Raw genomic sequence first — 19,705 nt, forward strand, 5'->3', positions numbered from 1 at the left:
CGTGGCTGCACGGGGCAAGCCCCGGCCTCCCCCGCCCCCCCCACCCTCACCCGCCAAGGAGGGAAGATCAGGAGGAGGAGGAGAAATGGGAGGCGGAGGAAGAGGAGGAAGAAGAGGAGGAGGGAGGGGGAGTCGACCCACCTAAGGAAGTCTCAGCCAGCAGGCAGCGGCCAGGCGCTAGCCGGCGCCCGCCCGGCCAAAGGCAGGCAAGCGAGGTGACTGCCGGCCGGTAGAAGGCGGGCTCCGGCGCCAGCCGCTCGAACCGCGCCAGCCGGGCTCTCACTTTCTCGCCGCTCAGTCTCTGCCGAGAGGGCCTCGAGTCAAGGCTGCCCGGGGAAAGGCATAGAACATCTCAGCCCCCCAATAAAACTTCTTCCCGGATTTGTGGCATAGAGGAATATGATCGCCAGAGCCGCCACTGCTCGCCCTGTCTCCTCCTCGCGCAACGCGCCCCTCCTCACTTCTCCAATAGTCTCTCTCTCTCTCTCTCTCTCTCTCTCTCTCTCTCTCTCTCTCTCTCTCTCTCTCTCTCTCTCTTTCTCAGGCTCTCTTCCTCAGTCCTTCAACGCTCCCTTTTTCCCCCCTCTGCTTTTTGAAAAAAAAAGGGGGGGGGAGAAAAAGCAAAGAAAAGGCGCAAATCATGCACAATATTGTCTTTTGCGGTTTATCTTCCTGGGGAGAAACTTTCACCTCCTCAGCCGGGCGGTGAGCGCGAGACTGATAGCAGCAATCATTCCTGCAGATAAATGAATTGAAAGGACGACACCGTCGTCCCCCCCCCCCCCTGATGAATGGGAGCAGGGGGAGGGGTCACGTGCGACCGACGCGGGCGAGGATTGGTGAGGCGGCAATCCCCCCACACACCCCGCCCGGGGCCGCCGCTCCAACGAAGGGCGCGCGGTGGCGCCGCGCGCTGCTCATTGGCCCGCCCGCCTCATCAATCCCAGGTATTGTAAAGCGCTTGACATCCCCTTTTGACTAACAGGGCTGCCAGGAGTAGCAACTTTTTCCCCCCTAGCAAATTTCCCCCTCTTCTCACGGAAAAAAAAAAAAATGCCACGATTTCTTTTCCCTCTCATAGTCTCTCTCTCTCTCTCTCTCTCTCTCTCTCTCTCTCTCTCTCTCTCTCTCTCTCTCTCTCTCTCTCTCTCTCTCTCTCTCCCTCTCCCTCTCCCTCTCCCTCTCCCTCTCTCTCTTTCCCTCACCCTCTCCCTCTCCGTCGTCTCTCTTCCTCCCTCCCTCCGTCCCCTCTTCCCTCCCTCCCCTTCTCTGCCTCCTACCCCTCCCTCTCTTGGTTTTGCTTCTTTTTCTGTTCTCCCCACACTTTTCTCCCCCCACTTCTAATGTCCCCCTTCTCCCCCTCCCTCTCTCTCTCTTTCCCCCCTCCCCCTCCCCTCCCCCACTCCCTCTCCATCCCTTTGCCACTCTCCTGCAAACCTCCGCTGAGCCATTAAAGACTGGAGACCCCCGGCGTCTCCGAGAACTGCAGTCGGGGACCAGCCGAGAAACACCCCAAAGGCACTTCCAGAATGTCCCGATTCAGCAACTTTCTTTTCTCCCTCCCTCCCCTTCTTCCCCCTTCCAGGGCAGCAAAGGAAGCTTTTGTTATTTGCTCCTTTTGAAGTTTGCTTCCTTTTTGACGGGCCTCTCTCCTGTTTATAATTTAAGATTCGGGAGCGCGAGAGCACTCCACTCGCTTTCCTAGAAACGTGATTTCTTGGTGTCTCTTTAGCCTCAGTTTTCCAGACTTCCTTCCTGCGTGCCCACTCACACCCAAACTCAGGTGGATGAAGCTCTTAAACTTTTCCCGGTTCCTGAGGTTTGTCCAATTGGGTTTTGTTTGCTTGTTTTCTGTTTTTAATGGCAGTTTGGAAACGTTGTTGCGGATCTCCTTCTCCCCTCATTTTTTTTTCTTTCTTTCTTTCTTTCTTTCTTTCTTTCTTTCTTTCTTTCTTTCTTTCTTCTTTTTTTTTTTCTCCGCTCCGGTCAGTTGTGTGGATTGCTCCCACCCCCAACCCGCTCCCTCTGCCCTCCCATTCCCATCCCAGCCCCATTCATTCAGGTAAAACTGTAAATTTCCCAACGCGCCATTGTTCCTCTGGATCTCCCAAAGCTCCCTAGAGATCCTGGAATACTTTTTTGGTATTTAAATCCCCGGTAGATAGGACCAATGTAAATTTTGTGACATTCAAACCTTTTCCAGTTCACAAATCAGTCACCCTTGTCACAGTTATTGAAATTCCGCAACTTGCCACAACAAGACGGTGGAAAAAGCGGGCGCGGTCTTTGTTGCCGACCAGGCTTTTGATCGCCAGAGAAAATTTACTTACCTTCAGATGAGTGAGCAGAAAAAGAAATAACACTCCCTTTGATTTAGTTAGGAAAATGCAGACATTTGGATTCCGTGCAAACATACAACACTCGCTTGTTTTCGCGATGCGGCCCTCGATTAACCTGTCTTTGCCCAGCGCAAAGTCTATTCAACAACTGCACGTAGTTGCTTTTTGTCCCATCCACAAAGAACCATTGACTATATATTAAAATGATTGTTGAAAGGTAGAGGGGTATGGCACGTAAAAGCAGGGGGAAAATCCCTGTAACTCAATCAATTAAACCGGGCGACATTTATACATTTCAAAAAATGCACGCGGATGTGGAGCCGGGGGCAATGGAGGTTTCTACTTAGCTCAGTTTTAAGCATCAGCTTGGCCCAGGATTTAGCCTTAGCGCCTGCATATTCATTAGGTCTAATTATTTTCTAGTAAGGAAAACACAAAAAGCCAAGAGTCGGAATCCTTCAATTTGCCCTTTGTTTCTAACTTCATTTGGCTTCTTCACAGCTGAACCAAGGCTCTAAACTCTTTGCCAGACAAAGGGACCTTCAACTCATCCTTTCACACGATGTCCGGTTAGAAAACTTAACAGTTCTCCAAGCAATAGGAAAGAAAAACCAATCTCTCTCTCTCTCTCTCTCTCTCTCTCTCTCTCTCTCTGACAGCTAGGATTCTAGGACTAGAAGAAGATCACCACTTGCTACCCCTATATTCCTTTCTAGTTTTTGTCCCCTACCAACCAGATTCTGGTTTAGGAGGTGAACTGAAACCTGGCTGTTCTCTCTCTCTCTCTCTCTCTCTCTCTCTCTCTCTCTCTCTCTCTCTCTCTCTCTCTCACACACACACACACACACACACACACACACACACACACACACACACCTTCTGGCCCTGAATTGCAGATGGTGATGATACCCCTGTATCTAAAGAGACTATATAGAGCATCTATGTTTGTGGGGCTAGGAAATAGAAATTCTAGAAAATAATATATTCTGCCCCCAGCAACAAGTCTGTGTCCAGTAGTCCAGCACTTCTCACGTAATCTGAGCAGACTCCTGTAAGGAGTGTCAGAAAAAAGCGGAAGCAGCCGGTGTTAGGGGCATCTTTCTTTTAACCTATTATGTATTTTCTTGAGGAAAAGATATACCAGGCCACCAAGTTCATTCTGCTCCTTCAAGGGGAAGTTGGATCCTAGAATTATGAAAATCGTATATTCTGGGAGATATTTCCTCTAGAGGCTGCACTGCTCTTTCACTAGGGAGAACAAATATTGAACCCACCTTGACTGCTTTAAAAAAAAAATAGGGAGGGGACCTGAGGAAAGGGTGGCTGTTGGGAGAGGGGAGGGAAATAATTCTTCAAAAAAGAAAGTCAGGCTTCTCTCCTCCAGTCTGTGGAAAATCCACCGGGGACGTTGACAGAGGGTATTTTTAGGAAATCCATCCAAATATACAAGGTAAGAGTAAATATGAGAGGGGAAAAAAGTTGTGGATTGTAGAAGTTATCAAGTGGGATTTGCGGCGCTCTCTGCAGGAAACGCGAGCGGCTCCAGTTCAAAGCCACATGCACCAACGTGACATATAAGCCATTAAAATATCATCCTGACGGCTCATTTCTGCTTCATCATACATTCCCTAACTGCTTCCCAGAAAGCCGGAGAAAGAGAAATGAAGGATGACCGCCTCGGTGGAACCACAAAAGGGGCTTTGTAGAGGGGTTCTGGTCCCCCCTCTTCTACCCCAAAGTGATGTGCAGAAATGAGGTGATCCGGGCAACAGGTGGAGCAGGGTAAGTGCTTGAAACCAGGGGGGGTCAGTTGGGGAAGGCCTGTACCTCCAGCGGCCTTGAAGCAAGTATATCGGGGGACATAGTTACCCTAACCCCGCGGGAGAATAGGCCCAGTCAGACTTTTTTTCTCCATCTCTACCTTCACACACACACACACACACACACACACACACACACACACACACACACACATCGCGGGTACAGGCCCCACCCCGCTAATTCTAAAGGGTGTGGGGAGGGGCAGCGTTGAAGATGAGTCCTTTCTTTCCTCTGGGAGGAGTGGGTGCAAGAAAGACAGATGAGGCTCCTACAGGCAGTGGCACCAAAACCAGCTTGTTGCCCGTTTGTCTTCGCTCCTTTTTCTTTTCTTTTCTTTTCTTTTCTTTTCTTTTCTTTTCTTTTCTTTTCTGTAAATTGTCTGAGTGTGCCCACCGTGGGCACAAGAATAGCAAAACTGACCAAGTTTTGCCCTTCTTGTTTGTGGTAGAAACCGAGAGGGTACCGGCGAAGGGGGTCCTTGCAGGCGGCCTTTCTATTTTTCCTTTACCGCAAGGATGATGGAGAGGGTTTCGGTTTACCCTTACCAGGGTCAAACACTCAGTTAGTGCTGCAGGAGGCTACACAGTAAAACTTCTCCGGATACTCACTGAGGACTGAGGATGCCGTCTGGGTCTGCTTCGAACCGGCTACCTGCCTGCCCTTACCCTGATCCTGCTTCATCCCTCTGTCTTAGGACCTGCTCTCTTTGTGCCCCAGGCCAGGGGTTCGTGACCTGACTTTCTTTCTCCTGGCTAGGAATCGGGCTTGCGGTTAGATTCCGGGAGCAGGCGGAAGCCTAGACTTTACCAGGAGCTTCTACCAAATTACTGATGAAAGAAAAGAGAAGGATTTGTGTGGATTTGAGTGTAAAGGTGTTACCTGCCTAGTTCAAAGTCTTAAAAGTTTGGAGTTGGACAAGAAAGGGATAGCGGAAAGAGGGAAAGAGGACTTGGGAAGGCTGTTTCGAGAACCCCCTCCCCCTATTGACTGAAGTGTCTGAAGAAACATTAGGATGGCAAGGCTTGGCAGTGACCTCCGAACTCGGCTTCTGAAAGACCTCTTTTCCCTTCCTGTGTTTTGAGGCATGGATTTAAAGTAAAGCTTACCTGCCCAGGCCCGGTTGTCTGCAGGTGACCCCACTAGTTTAGGCTTAACTCTGAGCATCTGAAGGTCGCCAGCCTCCAGTCTAGAGCTGGGAGAAATCAGATCTCTAACCCCTCGAGGACAGGAGTAAAGAAAGGGAGGTGTTCAACCCAGGCACTCAGCTCAATTTCCTGGTGCTTCGGGGCTGGTGCAAGGTAGCCAGGGAGGTGCAAGTGGCACTGCTGATCTGAACATAGACCAACAGCGGCTTTCATCTTTGACTTGGTAGCTCTGAGCCTGCCAGGGCCTGAGCTTTTCTGGCAAGTATTCATGCCTGATAGTTCCACCAGTGTGGAACTGAAGTCACCAGCTCTAGTTGACCTCTGACCTTAGACAGGCCCAGGTGGACCAAGTACACTTCACAACAGGCAGACTGTGGTTCCTCAACTAAAAATAGTGTCTTTTACAATACTGACCATCCCATCTTCTTGTGACATTCAATCACTGAGGCTCTTTGGCACCCCTTTCCTGTCCTCTCAAAGTACAGGACAAAGGCTAATTCTGATACATCCTGAGGATGCCCCCTTACTAAGCTGACAGCCACTTAGTATGTAAAGACACCTCAGGAGCAAGAGTTTTGGGGGGAATTCAGAGAGCTTTTCAGATGTATTATCCTGGGGATCTCGGATTCGGGGGCCCAGGGACAGTTCCCAAATTCATTCCTTATTCTGTTCTTTCAGCAAGACTATGTAATTTCAAATCTGAACCAAAGAGATGGTTGTCCTGTTTTCTTCACAGGCTGGATATACTACAGAACTAGCTAAGGTCCCTTTCCTCTGCCTTGATTCATCTTTTGAAACATTTCCTTACATGCCCAGGGAAGCATTTATAGTACACAAAGGCCATACACATGGGGCATGAGGGTACCAGCAATCCAGACCTCCTAGAAGTTGAGCTGTGCCAGCATTGTTGGTAGGCAGAAGTTTCTAAGGAAACTTACCCCCTTTTCCTTAGAAGCAAGCAAGTAAATGCTATTATTGCCAACCAACCAGGAACTGTGGTGCCACACATCCTGCCATGACAACATTCAGAGCAAGGACACCCAGCTTGCTGCCCTTCTGAAAGAATACAAATTTGGGCCTCCTTTCCTTCTTGTTCTGTGCTAAGAAAGAGCCTGTTACCTTTATAGAAGGAGTTTGTTGTTTTTGTGTTGTTAGAAAGAATTGAAAGCAATTCCCTCTGGGAAAGGTGAGTATATTCAGGCCTGTGCCTGGAAAAAGAAAAGAAAGGATGAAACCCTGAAGGTAGTTTGGGTCTGAGTTGGAGGTGCTGGGAACATAAGAAATTAGGGACCCTGTATGAAAGTGCAGCCCTACTTGGATTTAGCCCCTGGGTCAAGAAGTTAAATAGCCACTTGTTCTGTGGGCTAGAGTGTCAAGGCAGGCAGACGTCCCATTGACTGAGGTCTTGCTGTGTTTGTCCAGCCTGAGACCTTTTTCAATGACTGTTTGTCCTTCCTCACCAAGTTTAGGGTCAACGCTAGGTGGATTGCTGTTTGGCTGCTACACTGCCTCCTCAGCCTTGCCTGACAGACGCAGAGGGCCTCAAAATGCTTTCAAGAATTTATGGTTGCCGAATGTTTGCTAGCTCCAGCCACAAACAATGTTGAGAGGGAAGCACTGTTTCTAAACTTTTCAACTGCAAGAAAAGAGACAACTTGACACCAAATAACAACAACAAAAATGGTACATTTTTAATATGGTGGGTTTAATATTAGCTTTGAAAAATGAGTCAGTAACAGCTCTCAAGTGGGTCTGGAGCAGGAAAGGAATGGAACATGTGGGGTTAAAGGGTTATTCACTACTACTAACAGATTAGGAACTGAAAATCTGAAATTTTCTTTCTTTCAACAATATATCTAAGCATAATTGCACATCCCAAGAGAATAGAAGACCCTCCCCATCAAACCTCATCAAATGTAAATAACCAAGTTGAAGAAATAATGGGGTGTTGTGAATCAAAATTTCAAATTCTAGAAGCCACCGATTTTTGAAGATTGAATGAGCGCATCTACCTAAATGGCAGAACAAGGAGTGATAAAAAAAAAATCTAGTTGGGAAATTAGAATTTTTCGATGTTTTTGTTGCCAATGCAATCTTTGTTCTCCTGTTTCTAAATCTAAACATGGTTAAAGAAAACCTAAAAGATTGTTTTCAGGCTAATATCTTTCTTCCATACACTCAAGCCACGGATTCTTGCCACAGAAACATGTATGGTATTGTTTTACGAAGGCCTTTTCCTCTCAAGCAGGCTCAAAGTCAGAAAATGAAATACAAGACTTCCCTGGTGATAAGGAAGCGATTACGGCTGTACAGAAACACTCTGAAAGAACCAAGTAAGTAATTTTTAAAAATCTCATTATAAATAGAGATTTGCTGAGGATCAGGCAGCTTTTTCATGTGTGTGTGTGTGTGTGTGTGTGTGTTTATGCATAAAGCCTATTTGATTGTTTCTCTTTTGCTTATACTGTGATGTGAGTTTGCACATCTCTAAGTTTAAATGAAACTTAGAACAACACCTTGGTGTTTGATGCATTTGCACACAAATCAATGACACACGTCCCCACCAGCAGCCTGAGGATTCAGTGCCTACTCATCTGGATGTTCTAGAATTAATATTTGAGTACTGGATCATTGAAACAGTCACCCTTGACCTTCTGCAATTCCACTGTCACATTATTCTATGACATATTCATCTTGAATTCATTTCCAGACAATTTGATTGGGATGAGGTTTGACATGTATTGGCTTCCATGAAAGAAGCGTACTTTGATCTTGGTGATGGGGTTTACATGATATGCATCATCTTTACCAGGGGCACCAGGCTTCTGCAATGTGGCAGTGACTATGTTCCCACAATGTGGTGTCTGAAACAAGAGTGACTGACAGCCAGTCTGTCAGAAATACCTTCATTGTGAAGAATTTAATTCCATATTCCATTTAGAATAAGCATAGGATTTAGGATTGGCTTTTCCCCCTTCCAGAAATCTGGGCTTTTTTTTTTTTTTTTTTTTTTTTTTGCTTTTTTTGGGGGGAGGGGAGTTTGTTTCTCACTTCAACTATAAAGTCCATGGTTTGTTGTTGTTGTTTTTTTCTAAACATGGTCTCTTATGCAAGGCAGGCTTAACAAAACTTAAGTTAGGAAATGACTCTCTTCTACTATTTGGGATGACTTTTTGACAGAAGTCAAGAAAAAGATGTGATTATTACATAAATTCAGTTGTTTTGATCTCTTAATGCTACCTTGACAGTTCTTTTTATCAATTTCTTCCAACCTTTTATGAAAAGACATTTTGCAGAAGCGTTGCTTGGAAATTAAACTGCATCTAAGTATATTTTTATCCATACTCTCAGTTCCATTAATGATGATTAAAGCTAAAATTTCCATAACTAGGAGAAATTTCCTCTTATTAAAAAAAAAAAGTCCTGACAGACTTCATCTCCTTTGCATAATTTGGGGTTGGACATATGGCAGGCTTCTGGGGCTCAAATAATTTTTTTTCATAAGACCCAAGATACCCCCCACTGCAGGAATCCTGAAATCAGTGAATAGCCTCTTCAGAGATACATACCTTATTTTGAGTGGCAACATGGTCAGAAATTTTAAAAAGAGAACTGAAGAAGTGGCTGGAGATCTAGAAGTAGAAGATTCAAATGACAGAGGCTGCTTGGCCTGGCTCTGAGCCATGGCCCCTCAACTAAATAGGTAATTGTGATTTAACATTGTTTCAGAAAAAAAAAAAAAAAATGGCCCAGCCATGGATGCCTCATCCCTGTCCTTCCCCTTCCCAGTAGAGAGGTCAGAGAGCTCAGCTACTGATGCCAGCAGCTCTGACAGAAGATGAACCACCAGTTGGCCTAGTCCTAGAAAATAAACTGGAAACCATTCACTTATGCCATTGGTGGAAGTGGCTATTGTGAGCAAAAATGCTCAAGTCGTGTTCCTAGGCATCAATTTTCAGAGACTCTAGAGACTGGAGGATTTTCAGGATCCAGTTTGATAGAATCTGTTCCACAAAACCCTCATGAAAGCTTTAGTGTCTCCCACCCCCCATACACACACTTTGAATTTGCCTAAAATACCTCTTGGCTACAGACTGCTCCTTTTCTTTGCAAACCAAGCAGAAAGCTCCTGAAAGCAAACTGGATCCAGCAAAGATTAGCAATCCAGCCAATGGACAGTTTCTGAAACTGGGGATCTCTGTGTCCTGGGACATCAAAAAAAAAAAAAAAAAAAATCTCTGGAAATACTAAAATACTCTTCTAGAACATTGGTACTCCAGTCCTTGTCATTTCTAATCAACTTGAAACTCTTTTTGGAGTTTATTTTAAAATTTTTACCTTGAAGTTCCTTACATAATTGCTAAAGTTTTATGTCAGTAAATATAAATGGATACAAGAAATTTTTCCCCTCTATCTCTGTCTCTGGGGAAATGGACCTTAAAAGAATGTCTGGTCCCATTGTTGTGTTTAGCCAACCGAGGCATGGACCATATGGCAGAACCTTGCAAGAATCAGGCAGCCTCTGTGACCTGCAGGTCAGCTGACCCCTAGCTACTCACGAAATCTCTACCCAGGACGGTCCAGATGTTTTTAGTGCTGCAAGAGAAGGCTGCATCTGGGAAGGAGCTCCATGGGGCCAGGCTACTGTCGGTGATTTTGGCTGAATCAGACGTGTTTGCCCTTTTGCTGCTGGTACAGAAAGACATACACATGTTCATACCTTTGCAAGGGCAAAGATAGTCAGACTGTATACTAACAAGATGTGTATAAAGTCTCTGTTTCCTTCTCTCCTTCTCTCTCTCTCTTTTAACCTTTGGGTACACAGGTCACAGCTAACAGTTCTGAAGGTCTGTGAACTTCTGTTTTTGTGGGGGGGGGTGTTTTTTTGTTTTTGTTTTTGTTTTTTTTTTTTTTTTTTTTGGTCCTTCTCTCTACAACCTGCTAATGGAAAGTTAGCATTTTCTTCTCCTGTGAATGAGAAGGAAACATTTCCGGCATGCTCACCAGGCTTCCAAATGGTTCTGAAAGTAGCTGAAAATGCTTTAAAAAAAAAAATTCAGTCTGTATTGTTATTCAAAACTTTTAATGGGGATTGGGTCACAGTATGTGTATTAAGAATCCTCGTTGGTTCAAATCAAATAATTAACCAGAGCTAAAATAGATCCTGAACTTGACACACCCTGAACAATTAGTTGTATACAATTTAGGTTTAGGTGAAAGAAAAAACATTTTAGTTCCTGGGCGATGCTATGGCACAAGTGTACCTGCACACAGTTTACCATCTCAGTCTAAGGGTTGGGTGGTAGAAATAGCTGGGCAAGAAGGGACATACTTTAGTTTTCTGTTACATGCATGCATGCTGTGTTTCAAGCCCTTTGGAGGCTCAGCTCAAACTCACCTGAATACATGCTTTATTTTTCTCAGAGATCAGACTTAAAATTCACTGAAAATTGAATAACTGTTTAGAGATAAGGGGGTGGGTGGAGAAGGAAAACAAGTCAAGGGCTCAGATAAAAGCACCTCTCATTAAAAGTCTAACTATGGAAAGTAAATGAAGCTTTCAGAGAGAGAAATAAATTCTCAGAGTCAAGAATTTAAAATGTCAGAAAATATTTTGGCTTGGGAACAAGAAGTCAAATGTCTCTCCTTCTCCTTAATGTGGTGTGTGCGCTCTCTCTCTCTCTCTCTCTCTCTCTCTCTCTCTCTCTCTCTCTCTGTGTGTGTGTGTGTGTGTGTGTGTGTGTGTGCTTACAGAGTGTGTTTGTAATTGCCTAAGTCTTTCCTAATGCAGAGCAGAGAGATACAGACTATTCAAAGCTAGAGAAATTATTGTGGAAGTTAATCCCTTGCTAAATCCTTTGCCCCAAGCAGGGATGAATGACGAATGTACCAAGCTTTAGAAAATAAGTCAATTATTAAAAAAAATTAAAGCCTTGTTTAAGGGGCAGGAGTGTAGCTCCCTTGGTGGAGTCCTAGGTTCCATTTTTCAGCACCACAATCACTCACATGTGCTGGTGAATATCTATGAACCCAGCTCTTGGAGAGTGAAGGTAGGAGAAGCAGAAATTCAAAATCATTCAAGTTCTAGACCGTCCTTGGCTCCATGAGACGTTGTCTCAAAAATAACATAAAAGAAAACAAATGAAGCAAAAACAAAACAAAAAAATAACAAAACTCAAAAAAATCCTTTATTTACTAATTATGGAATCCTTGGGGAGAGATCAATTCAATCAGTTCTAAGTATTCCATGTAACTTGTTCAAACTTCTCTCCCCTTATAAAAGGTTATGTTGTTGTTGTTCTCAACCTTTAGAACTCTCTTTTAAAACACAAAGATTTCTGGGTGTTAACCACATGCTTTGTGCCAAGCAGAGGATCCAATAACTTCCTTTGGCATTATTTTGCACGAGGGCCCTGTGCTCAGGAAGCAATTGATCCTAAGACAGGCAAGGGGCAGAGTCAGAATTGAAATCTTCTTCCGTTGGTCTTCCTCAGCCAGCTATGGTAGTTTTATCCACTCTGTGGAGTCCTACAGAGAGCAAGGACTAAGGTTGAAGATTCTGCAACAAGTGGTCCCTGGAAGTTCTCACAGTTGCCATTGGTCGCGACTCCTTCTGGCACCACTGCACAGAGTTCAGGACCCCCAAACTAATCCCCTGTCCCATGGAGTGGAAGGCAAGGACCTGTTCCTTCTATTTGTGTATTTGTGTGCCTTGAGCCATTTATTTATTTAGCCAGAATACCACCAGGTAGATAAATATGAGCTATGAGGAAAAGAGACTTTTCAGGGGAGCCTGAAGTGAGTGGGAAACAAGACTTCTTCCTCTCCATGACCTCTTCTGGTTCAGTCTCCCTCTAGTCAGGCCAGTCACCAAGAGGAGGGAGAGGAAGGTGGGTGAATAAAGAAGCAGAAACAGGACCAAGGTGCAGCAGACATACAGGGTAGGTTTAGGGGAAATAAGAGCAAAGAGAGAAAGGCAAGGGGAAGAAGACATTTCAGGGGAAGAAAGAATAAAATTGGGTAGTAGATTCGATGCCCTAGGAGTTTCTCTGCTCCAAGCAGTCAGCAGCCTACTTATCTGCGTTGATTCCGACCCTGTCCTTTGTGCTCAAAGACAACTTTCCAAATACCTTGAGGCACTCAAGTACTCAACCGTGCACAGGACTTTATCCAACTCTTCCCGGAGTTGTCATAGGTATAAGCATTACCTAACCCTGTTCGCTCACTTCCAGGAGCGTGGTGGCAAAGCTCAGCATTCTGGAAGGAGGAGGGTGGTGGGGAGAAAGAAAAGAATCCATGCTTGGGTCGGAGCGCCTGAGCAATGGACGCTTGAAATGTTACTGGGTTTGGGGGAGGGAGCGAAAGAGGGAAGGAGAGGAAAGGAGAAAAATGAAGAGGGAGAGGGAAAGGAAGGGAAGGAGGGACGAAGAGAGAGACAGAGATGGAGAGAGACAGAAGGACAGAGACAGAGAGAAACAGAGAGAGCTAGAAGAAAGGAGAGAGGAGGGAGGGAGGGAGGGAGGGAGGGAGAGAGAGAGAGAGATTGAGAGAGAGAGAGAGAGAGAGAGAGAGAGAGAGAGAGAGAGAGAGAGAGAGAGAGAGAGAGAGAGAGAGAGAGAGAGATCTTGTCATCGCTGACGTCGGACCAGACCACCGGCCAATAGGCGACACTGGCGATTGTTCTCACGGTGGCCCGGGGCCACGGCCCAGAATCTATTCATTTCCTTAAGCGCTCTGCTGCCGCCTCCGCAGTGCCCCAGGTTTCACATGGACATTAAAAACAGAGAAACCAGAAGCGGGGAGGGGGCAACCTCCAAACTTAACAAACAAACAATCGCCCCCACTTTGCATAAGTTCATATTTCTTCCCTCTCCCCTCCCTCCCCCACCTCTCTCCCTCTCTTCTTTTTCCTCTTTTTCGATTGTCCTTTCTTTGAACTGCCAGACTGTAGTAGCATTGGTGGCTGCTACACCGAGGTGCAGCAGGCGGTCCTTCCAGGCCCAGTGGGACACTGAAATTGATTATGTGTGTGTGTGTGTGTGTGTGTGTGTGTGCATGTATGTATATATGTATACACACACACATATATATATGTACACACACACACACACACACACACACACACACACACACACACACACGTCCAGAACGCTTTAAAATCATTACCACTTCCAACTTCCCCACCTCCGAAATGACCCTTTCTATCATCTCCATCTTGGCCCGGGAGCACCCCTTGGTGTTGGTGGACAAAGTAATCTTGAGATACGGGTCTTACACCTCTGCAGCAGAGGCCGTGCCCCCAGGCACCCACAGATCCAGCCCTGCTGCCTTTCCCACCTACCCCATTATCGCTACCCCTTTCCAGCTCATGGCACGGCAGGGGACTGGGCAGAACTGCAGCCCAGCCGGACGAAGGCGGAGGCATTTTAACTTGGCTTGTTCTGCCAGGTTCACTGCTGGCACCGACCGGCTCAAGATCCCAGCACCGACTGCCAGGATACTAGATGCAGCTGGGCAGAGTTTGTCCCCGGGGACCGGGGAAAGTGCGAAGCCCACGCCACCGCTTCTCACGTACATTGTTTGTCTCCACAACAGGTAGCAGCTGTGGACACCATGGGCCCCAACTCGCCGCTGCTTCGAATCCCTCGGTGTTTCCTGGCCTTCATGAGCAGCCTCCTCAGGCCTCCCACAGCCGTCCTTTGAACGGACTCCTGCGTCTGGGGATCCCTGGAGACATGTATGCGAGGTCGGAACCTTTTGCACCAGGGCCTATGGCCCGCAGCGACACTCTGACAACAGCCACAGCTCTGCACGGTTTTGGCGGCATGAACCTGACCATGAACCTCGCCGCACCCCATGGCCCTGGAGCCTTTTTCCGCTATATGCGCCAGCCCATCAAACAGGAGCTCATCTGCAAGTGGCTGGGGGATGACAGCCCGATATCCCCGCGCCCCTGCTCCAAAACGTTCAGCACCATGCACGAGCTGGTCACGCATGTCACCGTGGAGCACGTCGGTGGCCCAGAGCAGGCTAACCACATTTGCTTCTGGGAGGAGTGTCCGCGACAGGGCAAGCCCTTCAAAGCCAAATACAAACTTGTAAATCACATCCGCGTGCACACGGGCGAGAAGCCCTTCCCTTGTCCTTTCCCAGGGTGTGGGAAGGTGTTTGCTAGATCAGAAAATCTCAAAATACACAAACGAACACATACAGGTCAGTACTAAGTGCTGTCTGTCTCGTGCGACCCATGGGACACAGACCTGTGGGTCTAAATTTCCTTAAGTTCCAACTGAGGGGAGGAGGGGGGTATTTTGGTATTGTTTCCATGAGGCAGATTTATAAAACGGTAATTAACAGCTTCTGCTCCTAGACCCATCGTTTTTCTGGAGGCTGTCTGGACAGAGTGGCTCCAGAGTTCCAGGGTTGGTAAACTGGTGCTCCTAGCTTCAAGCTTTGATTTTATTTAGGATCTGGAGATTGAGCACTAGGCTATATTCCTAGTCTCAGGAGTTTGGTTTTGATACTTTTTTTTTTCCAGCACGGCTTCCCAAAAGTCTTAACACAAATGGGGACACTTGTCTCATATTTACAGAGAGTACTATTGGAAACTCTTCTCCCTTTTACGCCACCATCACCTGGACTGAGGGGTCATCTGACCCTTAATCCCTTCTTTAGGATTTATGAGCTTTGGGGGCCCACTTTTGACTTGTTTGTGTATTGCTAGCTCCACAGAAGAGACTCTTTTTGGTAACCCTCATTCTTATTTTAGTAGAGACCCAACGGGACCCACTGCCTTAAATGTCATTTACAGAGCTGTTAAGTGAAATAGGGACATGTGTCAACCACATCTGTTAGCTCTAGTTAACAGAAAGGAAAGGAGCTCAGTGATGGAGGTGGGAGTTGAACTCTTCTGGCCAGAAGCATCTAATTAATACAATTGTAAGAAGAAAGTTTTCACACTTTCAGAACAGCCTGTGAAGTTACATTAATTAGTTTAGCAGCCAGCGTTTGACTCTCCTTGCTCCCCCCCCCCCACACCCCTGGCTTGAAGTTTAAGAAGTCAGCATCTTCTCCCCTCCCCCATCTTGGAGGCGGGAAAAGGGAAGAATGATGGGGAGAGAATTCCTGCTTGGTACGCTAGTACCTTTCCTTTCTACAATTCTTGTTAGAACAGCAACCCTTTTAAGAGTCTAAGTCCCTGAGATGGTTGCAGAAACTTGAAAGAAGCTTGCTAAATCCTGCCACAAACTGCCTCCTGCATAAGGTTTAGTGGTAGAACATTGGCATAGGCTGAGGTAACACCAAAGTCCTGTTTGGATCTTGTTCTTTATTTCCCTAGCATGTCAGTAAACGTTCTGTATGGGTTCCTACAGCACGTTCTGAGTTCTCCCTCTCTCTCTCTCTCTCTCTCTCTCTCTCTCTCTCTCTCTCTCTCTCTCATCCATTTGCTCCTCTCTCTTCCCCCGAGTTATATCCCCAGGGACAGAGGAATAAGTAAGACCATGATTCCAGCCCTCAGACTTGCTGCTCTAGAGGCTGGCTGCCAGCACCTGGAAGTTGGATGCTCAGTCCGGGTTGGAGAAAGAACTCATCTTTAATGACAGGGATTTTGAAGCAAACAAACTTATACTGCTCTTTGCCGGCCCACTGTTTGAAGTCTGTGAAGCAGAAAATGGTTAAATTCTTAGCGTAATCGACCTACATCAGAGAAGCAAAAGTGTGCCTGGCTGGCTCTCAGGTTTGCTTGGACTCAAGGCAAAATTCTGCGCGTTCTTTTCGGTCTCTGTCCTAATTCATTACAGCTCGGGTTAAAAAAAAAAATAAAAGGAAGAAAGAAAGAAAGAAGGAGAGAGAAAGAAAGAGGGAAAAAGAAACAAAACCAAAGCATAGAGCCACCCCTGTTCCGGTGTCTCCCTCAAATCTCCTAAGTAATGGGAAGAAAAGGAGGCAAAGCAGTAACAAAATGTTTCTCAAATGGCAATAGAACTTTCTACAAATTATTCATGAAGACAGTTTTCGGTTCAACAGGAAAATAATTGCCTTTTCAAATATTAATGGCGTTTCATTTCCTCGAGTCGCGGAAGCGGCTATCAGGAGCCGATTTCTTAGCTGAGATTCTCCCGAATGTGACTCCCAGGCCAGGCTCTGGAGGCAGCGGGTGAAGAAGGTTTCACTCTGTGTCTGTGACAGAGACCGGGGAACAATGGTAGGGCGGCGAGGGAGACGCGGGCCAGGAGCGCGCGCCGGGCCAACCAACCTCCCAAACTGGCGCGCCTCCCGGAACCCCCGGGCCCGGGCTCTCCCCGTTTTCCCCCCCGCAGTCAGTCAGCCCCCGTGGGGGGTGGGAGGTTGGGGGGTGCAGGCCGGCGCTTGGGCCGCTCTGGGGCGGAGCCATGGCGAAAACAGACCCAGCCACAAGTGCCAGAAAATGGCGCTGGCCTAGAGGCCTGGTAGGCCGGCGAACTTGGCGCCCGCGCGGACCGAGGCCCTGCTCGCTCGGGAGCCGGGGCCGAGGACCAGGGCCGGGGCCAGGGCCCCAAGCAGAGTCCGAAGGCTCGCGGTCTAGGCCGCCAGCCTGGCCTCAGGTCGTTCCGCGGGAGACAGGCCCGGCCCCGCGCCGCAGGGTCCCACCCTCCCACCCAGGGCGTCGCGCGGGGACTTGGGGGAGGGGAAGGGTGAGGGCGGCGGGGTGGGAGGGTCGTGGAGCCCAGGGCGCCTCCTGCAGCCGGGCAGCCTTAGGGCCGGCCTGCTACTGGCCTCCTAGGGGCCTCCTCACTCCCCGGTTCTGAAGCGTCTCCGTACCTGCTCTTTTCTTCCCCGGTTCTCGTCTGGAGCGAAATCCTTGTCTAGCGAGGAGACCTTGGAATGGGATCAGTGGCTGCAGAATCCATCCCCGAGCCTCTCACCCCTGTGAGGGAATTTTATCCTCAAATTCTAACCTCAAACTCTACGCACCCCACCCCCCCAAAAAAAAACTTATTTTGTAGGCTTCAGTTGATTTTTTTCTTCAATTATTTTATGAAGAAAAAGAGGGAGGGGGAGAAAGAGAAAAGTTTGAGATTTGCAAACGCTGGTGGAATCAAAGGACAGTCATCTGGGGACAAATGGGGATTTGTTCATTATACATCTCCAATTTTTCGTAAGACTGCCTTGTCCTGTGAAAATGGCAGCGGGCAACATCTTCCAGAGGACCCTAGTGTACCAGCTCTACTCCAGCAAGGGTGAGCACTCTCGGTGGGCAGAGCGGGAGAGATGGGTTGGCCTGATTATTTATTTATTTATTTATTTGTTTGTTTGTTTGTTTGTTTGTTTATTTATTTGTTTTTATTTTTATTTTTATTTATCTTTTGCCCAGGCCAAAGGCAGGTTACGGCAGACCTGTTTAAACCTGAGCACCACGGCGGCGGAATGTTCACTTTGCTGATTTGATTAGGGAGTCCTTCCTGTAAACGAGGGAGAAGCGATCACAAAGCCAACAGCCAACAGCGGAGCCTCTTGCCGTTGAGTCTGGTGCTAGAGAAGTTTTAGCACCCCGGCCACCCCCCTCCCCCACCAGGACCTTCAATTTCTAAGATCACAGACTCACATACCCCTTTCCTTTTCTAGACAACCCCGGCTGAGCCAGAGACTTGGAATTCTGTGTTCTGGGAGGGTGTGTGTTTGTGTGTGTGTGTGTGGGGGGGGTGTCCTTTCCTCTTCTATACAGCGGCAAATTGGCGCAGCAAGGAACTCCTGGACCGAAGCTTCGCCCAACTAACGTTCCCAGCTTTCTGAGCTTTGTGACCTTCAGGCACCTCTACCTAGACCTGCGGTATACCCGGTGGACCTGGCCTGTAGCAGACACTCACCCGAAGCTTGCCCCATTCAGGGCCGCGATTTCAACAGACTTTAAGATCCCTCCTGGGCTGATCCGATTTTCATCTATCAGCCTCTGGGCTCCTCTGGCCTGCGAGGTGACACTGGCGGGCCGGTAATTGTCTGGGGAGAATCATAGGCTTGGAATTGTCAGTTTGGACTGAGAGGGTCCCCTCTACTCTCGACAAGGTCTCCGCGACACTGCTGGATCTGTATAATAAAGCGTTAAAATCGGCGAACACTATCTAGAGGAATTTCGGATAGACTAGGCAAGATTTGAAGAAGGTTGCAGTATATTTGCCTTCACTGGGTGAAGCGGAAAGGAGAGGGGGACTCTATTTCCCGGAAAATAGCGTTTGAGGTGAATCGTCCGCTCAGAACGTTTCTCACACTGTGCACACGCATGTGCATCCGCCGCTCGTCCTCTCAAATCCTTTCCGTTGTCTGGCACTTGAACAAAACCTACTTTAGAAAACACTTTGGACCAGGATGGAATATGTGTCCCGGCGGCGGACTGCTGGGCAGGACTCTCTAGGGCAGAGACAGATGGGCTTGGGCAGTAAATGTGAGCTTCTCAATTACCTCGATTCCGTAGATGAAGGTGCTTCTGCCTCCACATAGATAAAAGTTGGAGCTAAAAACCGTGCCTGGATAAGGATTCTCGAGAATGGAAATGACTGTGATGGAGTCATCGTCGCTCCTCCTCCGACGCCCCCACCCCCATTCCTAGGCCCAGGACAGGGAGGAGGAGGAGGGGTGGCACTCCGTCGGACTGGGCTCCATCTCCTCACGGGGTGGGGGAAGGGTGTCAGACCTAAAGCACAGGGGGAAGTAATTTCTGAAAATCTTTTGTGGGTCTTTTGCTGAAAACAAAAGAGCAATGGGAGGGGTACAATTCTGAGATTGGGACGCAGCCCACAACCTACTAACGTCTCTGCGTTATCTCCCCCCCCCCCCAGGCGAGAAACCTTTCAGATGTGAGTTCGAGGGCTGTGAGCGGCGTTTCGCCAACAGCAGCGACCGTAAGAAGCATTCGCACGTGCACACGAGCGACAAGCCTTACATGTGCAAGGTGCGCGGGTGCGACAAGTGCTACACGCACCCCAGCTCTCTGCGAAAGCACATGAAAGTTCACGGTCGCTCGCCGCCACCCTGCTCTGGCTACGACTCAGCTATAACGTCTGCTCTCACGTCGCCCTCGTTAGAAAGCGGCCGTGAGCCCTCAGTGGCTTGCTCTGCGGCGGTGGTTGTGCGTGGCACAGACGTGAGCGAATGGTACGTGTGTTCGGGCGCCCGGACCGGTGGTGGCTGACTCTGCAGCGCCCCCACCCCAGCCTATCGCCGCCACCTCTGGGCCCAGCTGCAGCCACCGCCGCTTCCAGTATCAGGGCTGTTCCCCAGCGAGCTGCTCTGGTTTACACCGATTTCTAGTCTAGGCCCGGTCACTGAGGCTTCAAGACATAGCCAAGGAACGAAGGGATCAGGGATCGGGACAGTAGAAGGGCAGACAAGCAGATGGACCACTATTAAAAGTCACTGAATATG

The 19,705-nt window shown here is 47.9% G+C and overlaps 1 protein-coding gene across 1 annotated transcript; it reads left to right on the forward strand.

Annotated features, from left to right (window-relative positions):
* Nucleotides 1-7,559: 7,559 nt before the first annotated feature.
* ZIC4 (Zic family member 4) lies at nt 7,560-19,472 on the forward strand (the record flags this gene model as incomplete). The annotated part of the gene is made up of 3 exons (XM_080934355.1): nt 7,560-7,638; nt 13,901-14,518; nt 19,120-19,472. The coding sequence occupies exons 1-3, from the start codon at nt 7,569-7,571 to the stop codon at nt 19,470-19,472; spliced, it is 1,041 nt and encodes a 346-aa protein (XP_080790481.1). The 5' UTR covers nt 7,560-7,568.
* Between the last annotated feature and the right edge of the window lie 233 nt (nt 19,473-19,705).

This window comes from Micromys minutus, assembly GCF_963924665.1.
Source record: "Micromys minutus genome assembly, chromosome: 21".
NCBI classification, from domain to species: Eukaryota; Metazoa; Chordata; class Mammalia; order Rodentia; family Muridae; genus Micromys; species Micromys minutus.